The following is a 16040-nucleotide window of genomic DNA, read 5'->3' as shown; positions in this document are numbered from 1 at the left end:
CTCCCTGCTCTTCCCAGGACTACCTAAAACTAAACCATATGACTAAGAGCATCGTCCAGACACTCCTTGAACTCTGACAGGCTGGGGACCACTTCCCTGGGGAGCCTGTTTCAGTGACCGACCACCCTCTCAGTGAAGAACCTTTTCCTGACTTCCAACCTGAACTTCCCCTGGCTCAGCTTCATTCCATTCCCTCGTGTCCTATCGCTGGTCACCAGAGAGAGGAGATCAGCACCTCCATCTCCTCTGACCCTCTTGAGGAAGCTGTAGACTGCGATGAGGTCACCCCTCAGCCTTCTCTTCTCCAAGCTGAACAAGCCAAGTGACCTCAGCTGCTCCTTCTAAGTCTTGCCCTCAAGACCTTTCACGATCTTGGTTGCCCTCCTCTGGACACACTCTAATAGTTTGATGTCATTCTTATATTGAGGGGCCCCAAACTGCACCCATACTCGAGGTGGGGCCACACCAGTGCAGCGTAGAGTCAGACAACCACCTCCCTCGACCAGCTAGCTATGCTGTGCTTGATGCACCCCAGGACACAGCTGGCCCTTTTGGCTGCCAGGGCACACTGTTGACTCATGTTCAACTTGCCATCAACCCAAACCCCCAGACCTCTTTCCACAGGGCTGCTCTCCAGCCTCTCGTCCCCCAATTTGTACATATAACCAGGATTACCCCATCCCAGGTGGAGAATCCGGCACTTGCTGCTGTTAAATTTCATAAGGTTGGTGATTCCCCAGCTCTCTGGTCTATCCAGAGTTTTCTTAATTTTCTTTTTCCCATAATGGAGGCTACAGTGAAGGAAGTTTGGGTCTTTAAGGCATGCTAAGCCTTATACCCCATCTTGAACAATAAGTGACAGTCATGACTGCTGGGATCCTCAACTCATCATCTTTGTATGCCTCATTATTCCTCAGCTATCCTGATGCCTGCATGACAGCTTTACTTCTGGCCAGGAGCAAGGCAGAAGCAGAGCTTCTAAGCAACAGAAAGAACCTTTTAAAAAGGCAAGCTGGTACCTCACACAGCCACACCCTCACCTGAGACCTTCCATCAAAGTAGTCTTTTTAATTGTATTCTTAGTCAGTAAATTAGATTGACAGCTGCCTGGGAGGTACCACAGCAACAAAGACCTGATGAAGCTTTCAGGAGGCTTGCATTGGACTGCCTTGGAGAAGAACAACCAACACTGGTAGCATGGACCACCTGTGAAATTAAAATCCTCAGGAAAATGGAAAATCGACATTTTAGAGAATAAAGAGATTTGCAGGTTAAGAAAAAATGATGCCATTGCAGTCAATGGGAGAACTCAAGACCTTCGGAAGGACAACTTTACCCACAATCTTCCTCATAGCTAGTTCTTGTTCAAAAAATTTGCTTTTCCAGAGGTTAAGAATCAGCAGAGGAACTGTCAGACGTTATCACTTAGTTCCAACAAAGCAGTTGAAAAATAAATGGCAAGACCTGTGTGTAAAACACACTTGTGAACTTACAGAAACAGAGATTTATGAACACTCTTTGTCTCTTATACCAGTATCAGAATCAGGGTACAACTGTGAAGGCAGCTTTTCCATGTGACTTGGAAACATACAGGGATATGACCGGTAATGAAAAAAAAAAAAAAACACTTCAATATGACAAAAACCCAAAAATGTTATTATAAGAAATTAAAACAATAACACAATTACATTTGAATCAATTCAGCATGTCACCTCAAAGACAAACTACAGCATAAAACCAAGCTGTACTAATAAGTACTAACGAAGTACTAGTACTGAATCTTTCTGAATTTTTAATGCCTTGTATCATCTTCTTTTGAAGCAACTGTTATCTAACATTCTAATTTCTGCTAAAAAAACCCACAGAAACAAAATTGTCAATAGCTGATGTGATATCATTCTGATACATTATACCATTTCCAAATAAAGGACATTTTCTTTCCAAATAGAGGAAAATAAGAAGTAATTCAGAGGATTCTTGATTTTCTTAGTAACAGTCTATCCACAGCTTTCAAGACCAGTATTATAATGGTTCCATACCGTAAAGCTGTTGTTGACATTTTTTGTGCTCGATTCAGCTACACTGGCATCTGACAGGTCAACTTCATCAAATATTAGGGACTGTGAATGGAAAAGAACATAAAAACATTAAATATAGTCTGAGTCCACTTTCAGGTATGCTTACAGTCTGTGCTTTCATTTTCTTCTGTCCATTCCTATTGGAAAATAAAATAAGAAAAAAAAAAGTAGTGAAAAAATTGGAAACACTGCTTATGTGATAAAACTTCCTATTTCTCCCTTAAACACAGTCCTATTTGCTATCTAAGTGGTGCATGAGAGCATAAAAAAGTAGCTCCAAAAATATATATTGCTTTAAAATCTCTTTTAAAGAATTTTTTTTTAAATACATGCAGCTTTGTGGTGTCTACTGTGTAGCATAAATGTGGTGTCAGAGGAAAGAGATTCACACTTAGCAGAATATAAATTAATTAATCAGTTTTAGGATGGAACTCTAAATTCATGAGGGACAATCTATGATATGGCAGCCATATGAGAAAAAACAGCTCAAGGGCCTGAAGAGATCCCTTCTACTCCTTTGTCTGATGCTCCAGCAAGAGAAATATATGTCTTCTTTAAACACCCCAGCCTCTGGCAAAGGATTAATTACGTTCTGTTAAACTCATGATGGATTTTGAAGCACAGAAGGGAAGAGCAACAAAAATGCCTTCCCCTTTTTTTAGCCATACCATGTTCTTTGTCTTCCATGCCATGGGACAGAGAATCGATGTTGGGGGAGTTTCAGCATGTCTGGATTCAACATTACAGAGTATTTGTACAATTGCCTACTCATTACACCTCCTTTTCTCATCTTTATGGCACAGATGACGTTGCCATTCTCAGAGTTCTTATCTGCCATGTTTATTAAGTCTTTATATAGACTGCTCGTGGTAGCACCATGTGCAGAGAAGTGTGACAACAGAGGTACTTCAGTGCTGGGCTCCCAGGAGAGATGATGTTTTCCTTGATTCATCACAGCCACACAACTGTACACCATGCAATTATAGTCATACAGTCCTAGAAAGAGACATCTCCATGCCTTAGTAATAGTTTTATTGAGAAAACCAAGCTATAGAAGATGATGGAGACCTGAAGCACCTCACATACAGCTCCCGGGAGATGCTGCAGCCCCGCAGGGTAAAGAAAACTAATGCCCACCTCTATGGAACAGCACAATCTGAGCCAGCCCAACAAGCCAAAATGCTCTCAGTCCCGGCCCTGAGGGGGAGGGAGGAAATGCCTTTCGGAAAGAAGACAAGTAGTCCCCTCTGCCCACCCCCAATTTTCCCACCAAATATTTCAATTGATGGGAAACAGCTTTTTCCCTCGTATACAAGTTTTGGCAGAAAATCTTCCTATCTTGATTTCACATAACCATTTCCATCTCTTTAACAGCAATATGGGCATCAGACTAGAAGAGTTTTAATGGCATTCAGTTTGAAGGATAACTTCTGAGCATTATCCAATTTTTACTTTTTGGGTTTTTTTAATTGTTAGATTTGGCTGCCTGAGAGCCACCCCCCCGAAAAACCCCACAACTCCTTAAGATGAATTTATTATTTGTGTGAACAGTCAGAAAGGTTAAAATAACTGTGACAAACTTCATTGAAAAAAAAAAATCAAGAGAAATCACCAGTCTTCCTTAGTTAAAGTTAATTTAACACACTACATCTCATAAAGAGTAGATTTTTAATAAAACAATCACTAACAAATCGTTAAATTATTATTATTATTATTGCACTTATAAATCTAAACAAAACTGCAGTTACAAGTGTATGGCATTAGACACGAATAGCATAGAATTACCTTTGAATCCTTAGCATAGTAAAGGGTACGACCTCGAAGTTTGAAATAACGCTTTTTCCACCTCTGAAAAGAACTGGTTTGCTTCAGTAGTAATCCTTCTTTTATACTTGTCTGAAAAATATTAAAATACAGAAGATAAGGTAAATACATATCTAAATAGCTACGCATATAGATGAAAGTTACACTTTTAAAAATTTATGTTACACCTGATATAACTGTGAATTTATATTTGTTATCTATTCACATTAAATTGAGACTAATTCTCTGGACAACCAGACTTTGCATTGCTATTTTTTAAACAACGACAATGTTGGCAAAATGCTAATTTTACATGTAAATCAAAAAGGCAGTTGAGAGGCATGTAATTATTGCGAAGATGAACACAAATAATTCAGTTGTCTGGATAGCTGCAAACCCACAAATATTAAAGTAAGCAACAACTAATGGTGGCACAATTCAGAAAAAAAAAATGCTAAAAACCATCTACACAAGGTCATTTCCAGCTGCAAATTTGATTATGTTGAAGGGAAAAACAATTTCCACATAGGCAGTAATTCAACAAGGTAATTAAATGTGTGTCTGATTCAAGCACATGATTTATGCCTTTAAAACAGAGGGAATGATCCAGTATGATGCAAGTCATGCATGACTTCAAGCGCGTTGCGGAACTGAAGCCTTCAGCATGAAATCAGCTTACCATTAGGAATAATTATTATACGGAAAGTGTGAGAACAGTAACAGCTAGGCATATTTTTACCCGGCAAATATTTTTAGTCAAAAAACCATTTGCCAATCCAAACCTTTCCACTGCAGACTGAACCCTGCCTACATAAAGCCCATTTTTTGAAATAAGACACAAATTAGTATATTTTAAACGTGTATGCTGCTTTCCCCAGCATGTGTGGGATTCATCCAACCGATTACAGAAATTCTCCACTTAATCAGATGAAATGACATGACACAGCATACTAATTGCATGAGTCTCAAAATTCATTTTCTTCAGCTTTGAAGCACACAAAGGGTATGAGAAAAAGCAAGTACATTTGGATATTACATTCCAAAATGGTCTCTAATATTTCCAGAATATTTCCAATTTGTAGTGTAATAACATGATGTGAATCTTATAATACAATTTCTAGACAATGGGATATAAACATCACTTGAAGTTATTCTAGACCTTTTAGAGACTTAACTGAGACCGTCTTGTTATCAGATGTCAAGTTCTCCTTAACTTTAATGCAAGTAATAAAAATATAGAAAAAAACAGAAAGCACTTTAACATTTCTACTATTTCCTTGAAATGAGAAACATTGCTATTACATACATACGTCGCAGCCTTCTTTTAGATACTCCTAATGTCACAAACTAAGAATATGGTCCAACAATCACAAAGCAATTGAATTAATGCTCTCAAAAAAGCAACCCTCTCTAATGAAACTTCACAGCTGAAAGTTTGGATTTATCTCACTTCACATGCCAACAACCTGGACCAACGCATTCGGTCAGCCCTCCTGCTCTAGCTAAGGGGTAGCAATTTCCAGCTGAAAGGGTCTGCTCACCACACACCGTTTCAAGATTGCTTGCGATTTTCTAACCAGACCCTAAGATAAGCTAGTTCTACCCGATATAAATAGATTTAATCAGTTAGCAAATACAAGCGCTTATTCAAAGCTGTTTGTTGTAGTCGTGCAGCACTTCTGTTTCATATCGCCCTCTGAGATTTCAGAAGCTCATCACATGGGATGGGATTAGATGACTTTAGATGACTTGTATGTTTATCAAGGGTCGGAAGATGTAAGACCAGAGAAATTCAGTTCCAAGGAAACAGTACTCCACATACACGGCAGGCACTGGCCTACTGGAAAAATTTCCAACATGGAAGGAAATCCATGTTCCCTAAAACTTGCTGTGTATACTAGAAGACACAGAACATACATTATACTGACTATTTTCAGGATTTTTAAAATCTGTTCAGAGAACATAAATGTCCCTAAACCTTGAGCAGTTACTCACTAAAGAATTAATTAACACTTCCATGTCATTTTTATGCCTACATAAGCCATTTCCCCCTATTTCTCCTCACCCTTTAAAACAGCAGTATCCCTAAAATCAAACCAATAACTTCAAAATTAAATCTATTTTGCAAATCAGCCATTTAAAATTAACTCCCTAAAGTTGGCAGTAAATAACCACACAGGCTCTACAAAATGTAATTTTGTATCAAAATGTTAAAAAAATACTAGACTGGTAAACATTTACCCAAGAAATGTAAGCACTTCATAAAGCATACATCTGAAGTTTACATTTTACCACCAATAGATATACTGGGCTGAGGTTTGAGCATTTGAAATAGACAATTCCATGGCTGCAGGCATCAAAATTGAGCATAAAGCTTTGGCCCAATACCCTCAATTAACTTCATTTAGCCTTTAAAATGTGCAAAAGACTTCCAGCTGCCAACTGAGTCATTAGGTAATCTGCTAATAATGTTTTCCTGAATCTACACAGAACTCACAGCACTTACAGTAATTTGAGATTGGAAGGGACCTCTCAGGTTGTTGAATTTGGGTCCGCATTATTGCCTACAACTAGGTCACGTAAAGTTTTTGAAAAGCATCGACTGGGCTATAGCTACACCTTAAGAAAGCTCTCCCAAAGGCAATTAAGACAGTGCTCTAAGATCTCGCTGTTCTGAGAAACCTTCTTCTAATTAATCTCAGCTGGACATTAAATCTGAAGCATAAGCAATAATCACTGCCAGTTATATTAACTACTTTCCTACTGTAATTTAGGAGGAACAAGAAGTGTACATCCCACAATCCCATGCTACTTCTCACTTTTACAGAATCACCTCTCATCTGCTTGCCAAAACCTGACTTCCCCATACAGCATTTTGTATTATCTAGTGATACAGCATCTCTCCAGAAGTATGGGGCTATAATTAGAATAGAATAGAATAGAACAGAATAGAATAGAATAGAATCACTATTATGGAATCATTAAAAATCTTTACTGCTTTAGCCATTAACAATTATGAAAATGATTCAAAATATTACAATCACAACATCACAGTGCTCCACAGTGGTATATTTTCCTGAAGAAATCTAATTATAAAAATCATAGCCACATTTCATAAATTAAGAAGGTGTACATATGTGTTCAATTATCCAAGAATGTTGAATGCAACTCTACATCACCATAATCTAAATGACAAAAATAAATGGCATTTGTCGGTATTTTGAGCACTAAAAAATGAGAGGCATCTTCTTTTGTATCAGCAGATTTTTAAATATTCAGTATATAACACTTGAAAATTCAAAACTAACAGTTTTAATTTCAAAGACAACCAACCACATTGCCTTACTCCTAATTCACTCAGTTTGTAAACTCCCACATTTGCACAAAAGTCAAATTTTTTATTTCTGCTGCTGCTAGAAAGACCCAAAGAAAGGAGAAAATATTCTGAATTTAGAAAAGAAAACAGTAAACTGACTATGGATTCATTATTGGCAACCGCAAACTAAAACATTGAATAATTAAAGATAAAACTCTCCCCTCTACTCCTCTTCAGGTATATAAGTAGACGTGCTGCTCAAAATGTGTCAGGAGAGTGAAGAAAAGAACATCAGGAAATTTCTGAAAGTGAGGAGAATGAAAATGAGAACAGGAAAGGCCATAAAACAGGGCAGGTCAAATGTAAACAGGAAATTAAGAGGGTGAAGAAGCATTTTAAGATCCCCTTGCAACAGATGCTCACACTGAGACTAAAATGTTCCTTAAATATTTTGAAAGATGAAAGACAGCTAGGGGGTTGGCAGGATCCTTTTTCAACAGAGGTACGAAAAGGGTACTCAAGGATGACAGAATCACAGCAAAGCGGCTCATCACATTTTTGGCATCTGTCTTTACCAATGAAGATGATGAGACGGTATCTCACACAACATGTTCTTTGTAACATCAGAACATGTAACGTCAACATGAAGCACATATACAGGAAGCACTAGAGCAGCCAAATCACTAAGTCATGTAGCATTGACCTGAGAACCTTGAATGTCCTGAAAGGACCACTGATACTAACTTCCAGTCCTGGTAAGACAGCAGAGTCCATATAAAAGAATAATATTGCTGAGCCCACATACATCCAATGGGAAAAATTCAACAGAGCTTTTGTAAAGGAAAATACTGCCTTGCTACCTGCAGGGAGTTCAGGAGCTGGAGAAAAAAGCATGTGGATAAATGAAGATCCAGTGGACTCAGATTTTCAGAAAGCCTTTGACAAGGATTCCCACCAAACACTATTGAAGAAATTAAGTTAAAATGGAATTGGAAAAAGGGGCTTTTTGTGGACTGAAAGTTGCTCGAGGGACAGGCGTATGGATTGTCCGGCTTATAGTTCAGAAACGAGTTTCACCATGGCTAGTGCACACAGGCACCTCATGGGGGGTTACAAAAGCAACCCAGCTTTGGATTGCCTTAAGGCCCCATCTCTCTGCAGAGACAACTCACAGAAGCTGTGTAGACAACTTAGCCCTGGGTTGTCTGATAAACCCTAAACTAAACGGGGCGGTGGCTGCGCCATTCAAAGAACCAAAACCTGAACTGAGCCTTGAAATCCCTTAACAAATAGTATGCCCTGAGTCTCAATCCAACCGCTATTCAGTTGCTTGAGGAAGCAAGGTAAAAAAAAAAAAAAAAGCTGATGGTTTCAGCTTCAGTTTCAAATGACAACCTTGTGTATTCAAACAGTCACAGACCAGCAAAGGAAAGATAAGGGGAAACTCCACTCAGATATACATAATCCACTCAGGCATATATCATAATCCACTCAGACATAGTCATACACACCATTCCACAAGTCAGGGGATAAAACCCCTAAGATTCAGGTTGGAAATGCGGGAGTCACTTAGCCAACTATACAGTTGGCTTGTGAAGGAGACCCTTTCCCACCCTGATCGGGACACCGGTCAAGGTAGCTTCCCTGGGATTGAGAGCCCTTACCTGGAGGGGTAAGTGAATATTGTTTACGCTTTAAGTTTGTAAACATGTGTGTGCTTGTGGTTGTCTGTGAATCACTTGTGGTTTTAATAGTGTACTACTCTTGCTTTTAAAATTGCAGTAGTGCATTCCTCCATTTTATCTGTAAAACCTGCAATAGTGGCGTGTTAAGTCTGTAAGTGAAGTTCAAATAAATCATTTGCTTGAACCTTGCAGTTAAGTCTGTAAGTGAAGTTCAAGTCATTTGCTTGAACGTTGCAGTTAAGGCTTCTTCCACCACAATAGGAAACACAAGTAAGGCTTAACAGTGACTCTCTCTTCAGGATTCCCAAGGCATCAGGTTTATTCAAATTCAGTGACCCAAAGAAGGATCACCCAATGAAATCTTCAGATTTGCAGAAAATATTAAGCTCTTTTGAGTAGTCAAAATCCATGCCAAGGGCGAGGACCTCAAAGGATGTTATAAAACTGAGCAAAAGGGCAAAGAGGCAGAAGACAAGCTTCAGCCCAGGTCAAGGTAAGATGCTGTGCTTCCGGGAAAAAATCTAAACCCCACTAAGTTTCTCACATCAACTTTGAGTAGAGAAGAGATCTGGGAGTCACAGTTCACAGCTCTATGTGTTCAACCACAGCCAGAAAAGCCATAAAACATTGGCTGTCACCAAGAAAAATAACAAAACCAAGACAGAGGATGTCATTTTGCTGCTATATAAAACAGTGGTGTACCAGACAGTTCTGGTCTCTCCAACTCAAGAAAGAGGGTTAAGAGAAGGTACAGAGAAGGGCAACTCAAATGATTCAGAGGACAGAGCAGCTGCCTTACAAAGAGAGACTAAAAAAGCTGGAACTCTTCCGTTTGAAGAGCAGAAGACCGAGGGGGTAATATGATCAAAGTTTATAAAAGCATTAAAGCAGAGTATGGTGAATGCAGAACTATTGCTCACCAAATCCCACAATAACAAGGAGGAATTTGATAAAACTATATTGAGAACAGCTTAACAAAGATAAAAAGCAGCACATCTTTACACAGTGATTTGATGAAGCTTGCTGTCACAAGAGATTGTAGAGGCAGACAGCATCATCAAGTACAGAAAAAGGATTAGACAAATTTCGCAGGTTGGATTTTTCCTGCTATGTTGACAGTATCTCTTTTGCTTTAAAGTCTGATGTTTGTGTTTGTAAGTGGACCTAGGCCCTCATTTACCAAAACAATTAGTATTTGGATTGTTGACATACCAGGCCATTAAAGAAAAAAAAAAAAAAGAGACGATAGTATTTGATACTGTTTAATGCCCTCCTGTGACACTTCCTATTCATATGACTTTGCAAAGTTGAGTATTGAAATAAAACTGACCCTCTTCTTTTTAGTATTGTGGAGAGTTTAGTACATTTTCACCATCTGCACAGATACGGCTCTAGGCAGACAGTGTCTTCATTACAGTACAAGGTGAAGACTCACAGCTCATTAACTCAGAGCCCCTTGAAACGTAGCATATGTTCAGTAGATCAAAAATTACTTTTATTATTAAAAAATGTGACAATCAAACTCTTGATTTTGATTAAAATTATGACCCAGGAATTCCAAGCTTGTGATTTTCTTGACAATCTCTGTACAGCAGCTTCCATTACTGTCACCTATGCTGACAGATTTTTCATTTGTTATGTCAAAATAAAAATAGATTTTTATCTATCAAGAATAAAACCTTCATCAGCTGCTCAGTGCAAGGTTACATTTTTATTGAAGATTCCTGATCATAGCGAAGGGAGCCTGACATCTGAAAATTAAAACCAAACCAAGAACTATGTTATACCTGTGAATTTATACAGCTAAAAATGATCAAAATAAAATTGAAAATCAGTATGATCATGTTGACTATATAACATTGCTTTAATTTTAAGAAAATCTTAATAAAAAGAAGCACCATCAAGAACTGATCACTCAGTGGAACATGTGGAGCTATATCATGGGGTATCTAAAGCACCACGCTTGCCTCAGCTGACATGTCCCAGACTGCTGCTACTGACCCATCCTCCAGGTTACGTTAGTGACACAGAAATCACAAAAAGTGCCAAGTTGTGAATGCTCAGTCTGTCACTGCTGATGACACTTATCCCTGTCCCACTAAAGAAAAAAACAGGCTAGCTAGCTTTGAGAAAACAGCTTTCCAAAATCTCAGAATGAAAGCCAGCCACGCTCTCCCCACTCCCCACCACAACACTAACCTGTGATTAAGCATCATCATTTTTGTGTAATAATAAAACAGTATGTTCTTCCAAAGTTATTCTTACATTCCATATTTTTGGGGTCCTTTATGTGGATGGACTCTAGCCTAAGTGAAACTGTAGTACAAATAAATGCAATTATACAGCTTACGCAGTGCACTTTTTCCTCAACCTTGTTCTCCCTTCATGTTTTCTTGCAGCATATGCTGAGGAAACAGATTTTGCATTACAGTTGTTAAAATTAAAAAAAAAAAAAAGCTTTCAGCTTCCTCTACTTGGAATATATGGTAGTGTAGTAAATCATGAAGTAAATATTAAATTGCAGAGAAATTGCCATAATAAAAATATCTTGGTAGCAAGGTGAAGTTCAATTAGCAGATTGATTTAAAAATAGAGTTTATAGCACATATCACAAATTAATAGGATATTGCCGTATTAGGATGAAACATTACACTGGGAATTAAAAAACAAACAAAACCCCCCATTTTAGGTATGAACTTGATACTAGATTGAGAATCGGAGAAGAAACTTTATCTGCAGTTCAAGTATTTAAACTCCTAACTTCCACCCGTGTACAACATGTTGATCTCACTCTGTGTTCTCATTAATCAGGGCATGAAACAGCTGCAATACACTGAAAAAAGGTAAAACGCTTCATAGGACTGTGACTTAGTGCCAAAGATTTAAAGGTCTTGGTGTTATTACACAACTCAGCTAACTTAGTTTTAGAGTAGTATTTTACAGCTACTGTCTGGAGCTTCAATAGCTGTTCCTTTTAAATTACACATACTCTGAGCAGAGAGATTTACAACAACTAAGTCTAACTGGTTTTGAGACAGAAGAATATAAATGGAATGTATTTCAGGAAGAAAAAAACAGAAAAAGTAAAACCCATAATAAACAGTCAAAGCACTCAGCTGGCAAGATTTTTTCTTCACCAGAGTTATTTAGGTCTTGGTCTCAACTACATAGGAGGAGCACTCAACACACTTGCCAGTCTGTAAAGTATATGCAGTATAAATCCAAAATAAACCATTTTGCCACCTCACACAGCAAAATGTGGAAAAAAAGATCCCATTACGTGTCCACAGAATAGAGCAAACTCTTCGTTGAGTTCTATCCAGTGTTAATACGCAAGTAACAGTTGATCAATTACTTGAGGAAATTACAAAAGCATCATATAACAAAAATATATTAAACACCGCTACAAACTTTTAAGCGATCTTTTCTTGAAAATAAATCATAAAGCAAGCTTGTCATAACAAACCTTCTGTGTTTTACTTCTTGCAGTTTTAAATTTTGCCCCTCTGAGAATGTTTAAACAAATTCCAGTGATGCTGTCAGGCTTCCTAGGAGCGACGCTGGGTAGAAAGGAGCCTACGCAGAGCCACTTGGAGCTTGTGACTCTCCAGGGTAAGCTGGGGAACAACTCATTTCCTTCTTGCAGGCTCCTTCCACAATTCTGACTTTTCACCAGCCCACGGAGGGGAGCGGGGGAGCAGATGCCCACCTGCAGCCCGGGAAGAGAGGAGCCCACGCCGCAGCAGGGGGTGGATGCCCCCCAAGATGGCCGCTGCTCCCTGGGGAAGCCTGCACTGGAGCAGGCTGTGCCTGAAGGACTGCAGCCCATGGAAAGGACCCACGCCAGAGAAGTTGGTGAAGGACTGTCTGCCGTGGGAGGGACCCCATGGTGGAGCAGGGGACGAGTGAGGAGTCCTCCCCCCCTGAGGAGGACGGAGCGGCAGAGACAAGGTGTGGCGAGCTGACCCCAACCGCCATCCCCTGTTCCCCCGCACCGCCGGGGGGAGGAGGTGGAGAATTCAGGAGTAAAGTTAAAGCTGGGAAGGAGGGAGAGGTGGGGGGAAGGTGTTTTCAGATTTGGTTTTACTTCTCATTATCCTTGTTTTGATTTGATTGGTAGTAAATTAAATTGATTTTGTTTCTTCCCCAAGGTGAGCCTGTCTTTTGCCCGTGACCGTAAGTGGTGAGTGATCCCTCCCTGTCCTTGCCTCGACCCACGAGCTTTTCTTTATATTTTCTCTTCTTCATCCCACTGGGGTGGGGCTGGGGCAGGAGTGAGTGAGTGGCTTCATGGTGCTTTGTTGCCGGCTGGGCTTAAACCACGACAAATAGAACAGAATAGTTCAGTTGGAAGGGACCTACAACCATCATCTAGTCCAAAACATACACACTGTAAACATCCAATTTCAGGAAATCTCAGAATCTCGCAAATGTGTTGAAAAAGAGTAAGTTCTTAGAATCTTTATATTCATTCACTTCTTTGAAGAGATGAAAACTGTAGAAATACCATCCCATCCACTCGCTGCTTAACCTTTTCTAAATTACCAGTCATTGTTAGAAAGTGATCCGTCATTGCAGTTGATATCTTACTCAATACTCAAGTCTACAGAGACAAATAGACACCGATTTCACAGATGCTGTAGCCCTGTGATCTGCAGATTGCTGATATGTTTAGAATTACAGACAGAGAAGTTTATTAACTGAATACCCAAGCATTCCTGAATTTTTATAGTATTTCCGATTGCTTCAGATAGATAGAGAGATTACATGCTTTAATCTAATTCAGTGGCTGCACTCCACTGCAAGTTTATATTGGACCCAATTTTGTTTTACTGGATGGCACATAAAATCCTGGATACACATTAATCGTGTCTTGAATTACATTTTCTAGTATTTTTCCACTAAGTCTTAGCTTGATACTCTACTTCTAGAATTGTTAAATCAATAAAACCTTTAATTCCATAATAACTCAAAAGCAAGGACCTCTGGCTTACCTACACAACTTCTCAGGCATGGGGAGACAAATAACAATATATTTCCCACTACTGAGAAATTCATCTTTAAGTGAGAAGCCTGGGAATCTAATGTGAGTGATGATGGTAAAATTATACTAGAGAAATATGCAACACGGAAAAAAAAGCAATGTACAGCAACAGGCACTTAGAAGAGCTAACCTATTACAGATAGTGAAAAATCCTTTTATTATCATCAAAATTATTTAAAGAAAGCAGAAATACAGGATAGATGCACCACAGATTGGAAAGCTATTCCCAGTTTGACCACAGATTTTATGTGTGACCTGGGGCAAATCAGTTACTGCGTGTTCTTTGGTCTCCACACTGCAAAAAATACCTTCTTTATTCTCCTCCACAAGAGTCTGGTTGTGATTTCTTACCATTTTACTGAGCATCTCACTAGAAGTGGCATTTCATTTTAATCAAACTTGTTCATGAATGACTTTTTGAATGATGGGGACTTCAGAAGTAATAAAAGTGGAACTAAAAAAATTCACAATCCCTATCCTTTATGATCAGCACGACAGAAAAAAATGTTGAAAAGCACAGAACTGTAAACAAAGGTGCAGGATAAAAAGCTGCATTTTGAGACAAGCAATAACACAGAACTTTAATACTTGTACTCCGTAACTAATACTGGTACTGTAGGTTCAGCTTACATATATTCACAATTAAGGAGCATGGCTGTTGCAGAATCACAGAACAACTGAGGTTGGAAGGAACCTTTGGAGATCCATCTAGTCCAGCCCCCTCACAAAGCAGAGTCACCTAGAGCACTTTGCCCAAGGCTATGTCCAGTCAAGTTTTGAATATCTCCAAGGATGGAGACTCCACTACCTCCTTGGGCTACCTGTTCCAGTCTTCAATCACTCTCAAAATAGACCAAAAAAAAAAGAAACAAACCCACATTTTTTCTTGTGTTTAAATGGTATTTTCTGTATTCCAATTTGTACCCATTGCCCCTTTCCTGTCACTGGGCACCACTGAATGTGGCTCTGTTTTCCTTACACTCTTCAGATATTTGTACATATTCATTAGATTCCCCTAAGCCTTCTCTTCTCAAGCCTAAACAGTCCCAGGTCTCTCAGCCTCTTCACATATCAAAGATGCTCCAGTCTCTTAAGCATCTTTGTGGCCTTTTTCTGGGCCAGTATGTCCATGTCTCTCTTCTACTGAGCAGCCCAGAACTGGACAGACCACTCCAGGTGTGGCCTCATCAGTGCTGAGTAGAGGGTCACCACCCTTGACCTGCTCACAATACTCCTCCTAATGCAGCCCAGCATACTGTTGGCCGTCATTGCCCCATGGTCCTTCTCTGCCAAGCTGCTTTCCCAGTGCATGGGGTTCTTCTTCCCCAGGTGCAGGACACAGTAATTGCCTCTGCTGAACTTGGTGAGGTGTCTGTTGGCCCATTTCTCCAGCCTGTCCCTCTGAATGGCAGCACAGCCATCTGGTGTGTCAGCCACTCCTCCTTACTTTGTACTGTCTGTACACTTTCTGCAGGTATACTCTATATTATCATCCTGGTCATTAGTGAAGATGTTACACAGCACCGTCCCCAGTAACAACCCCTGGGGTACACCAGTAGTGACTGGCCTCTAACTGGACTTTGTGCCACTGATCACAACACTTTGAGCCTGGCAGCTCAGCCAGTTTCCAGTCCATCTCATCCTCCATTTATCCAGCTTGTACTTCATCAGTTTGTCTATGAGAGTGTTATGGGAGACAGTGTCAAAAGCCTTGCTAAATTCAAGATAACATCCACTGTTCTCTCCTCATCCACCAAACTAGTCACCCGGCAGCAGAATGCTATCAGACCAATGGCTTCCTCTTCATAAAACCATGCTGAATCCTCCCAATCGCCACCTCATCTTTCATGTGTTTGGAAATGGTTTCCAGGACTATTTGCTCCGTCACCTTCCAAGAGATTGAGGGGAGGCTGACTGGTCTGTACTTCCCCAGATCGTCCTTCTTGCTCTTCTTGAATACGAGTGACCCTTGCTTTCTTCCCCTCCTCAGGAATCTCCCCCAGTTGCTATGACCTTTGAAAGGTAATGGAGAATGCCCTTGCAATGCTATCAAGCAGTTCCCTCAGCACTTGGAAGTGTAGCCCATCAGGTCCAGTGGACCTGCGTACATGCAG

The 16040-nt window shown here is 39.7% G+C and overlaps 1 protein-coding gene across 2 annotated transcripts in view; it reads right to left on the bottom strand.

The window, feature by feature from the left end:
* Positions 1-16040, bottom strand: part of DGKH (diacylglycerol kinase eta) — a 174221-nt gene that overhangs the window by 80451 nt on the left and 77730 nt on the right. For both annotated transcript variants that reach the window (XM_052786060.1, XM_052786061.1), the window contains 2 exons: positions 3864-3974; positions 2040-2120 (listed from right to left, as the gene is read on the bottom strand). In XM_052786060.1, the coding sequence (XP_052642020.1) occupies positions 2040-2120; positions 3864-3974 (192 nt within the window). The remainder of the gene's footprint in view (positions 1-2039; positions 2121-3863; positions 3975-16040) is intronic.

Source organism: Harpia harpyja, chromosome 4 (assembly GCF_026419915.1).
Source record: "Harpia harpyja isolate bHarHar1 chromosome 4, bHarHar1 primary haplotype, whole genome shotgun sequence".
In the NCBI taxonomy this organism is placed as follows: domain Eukaryota; kingdom Metazoa; phylum Chordata; class Aves; order Accipitriformes; family Accipitridae; genus Harpia; species Harpia harpyja.
The sequence above is the reverse complement of the archived record's forward strand: the minus strand, read 5'-3'. Positions and strand labels throughout refer to the sequence as shown.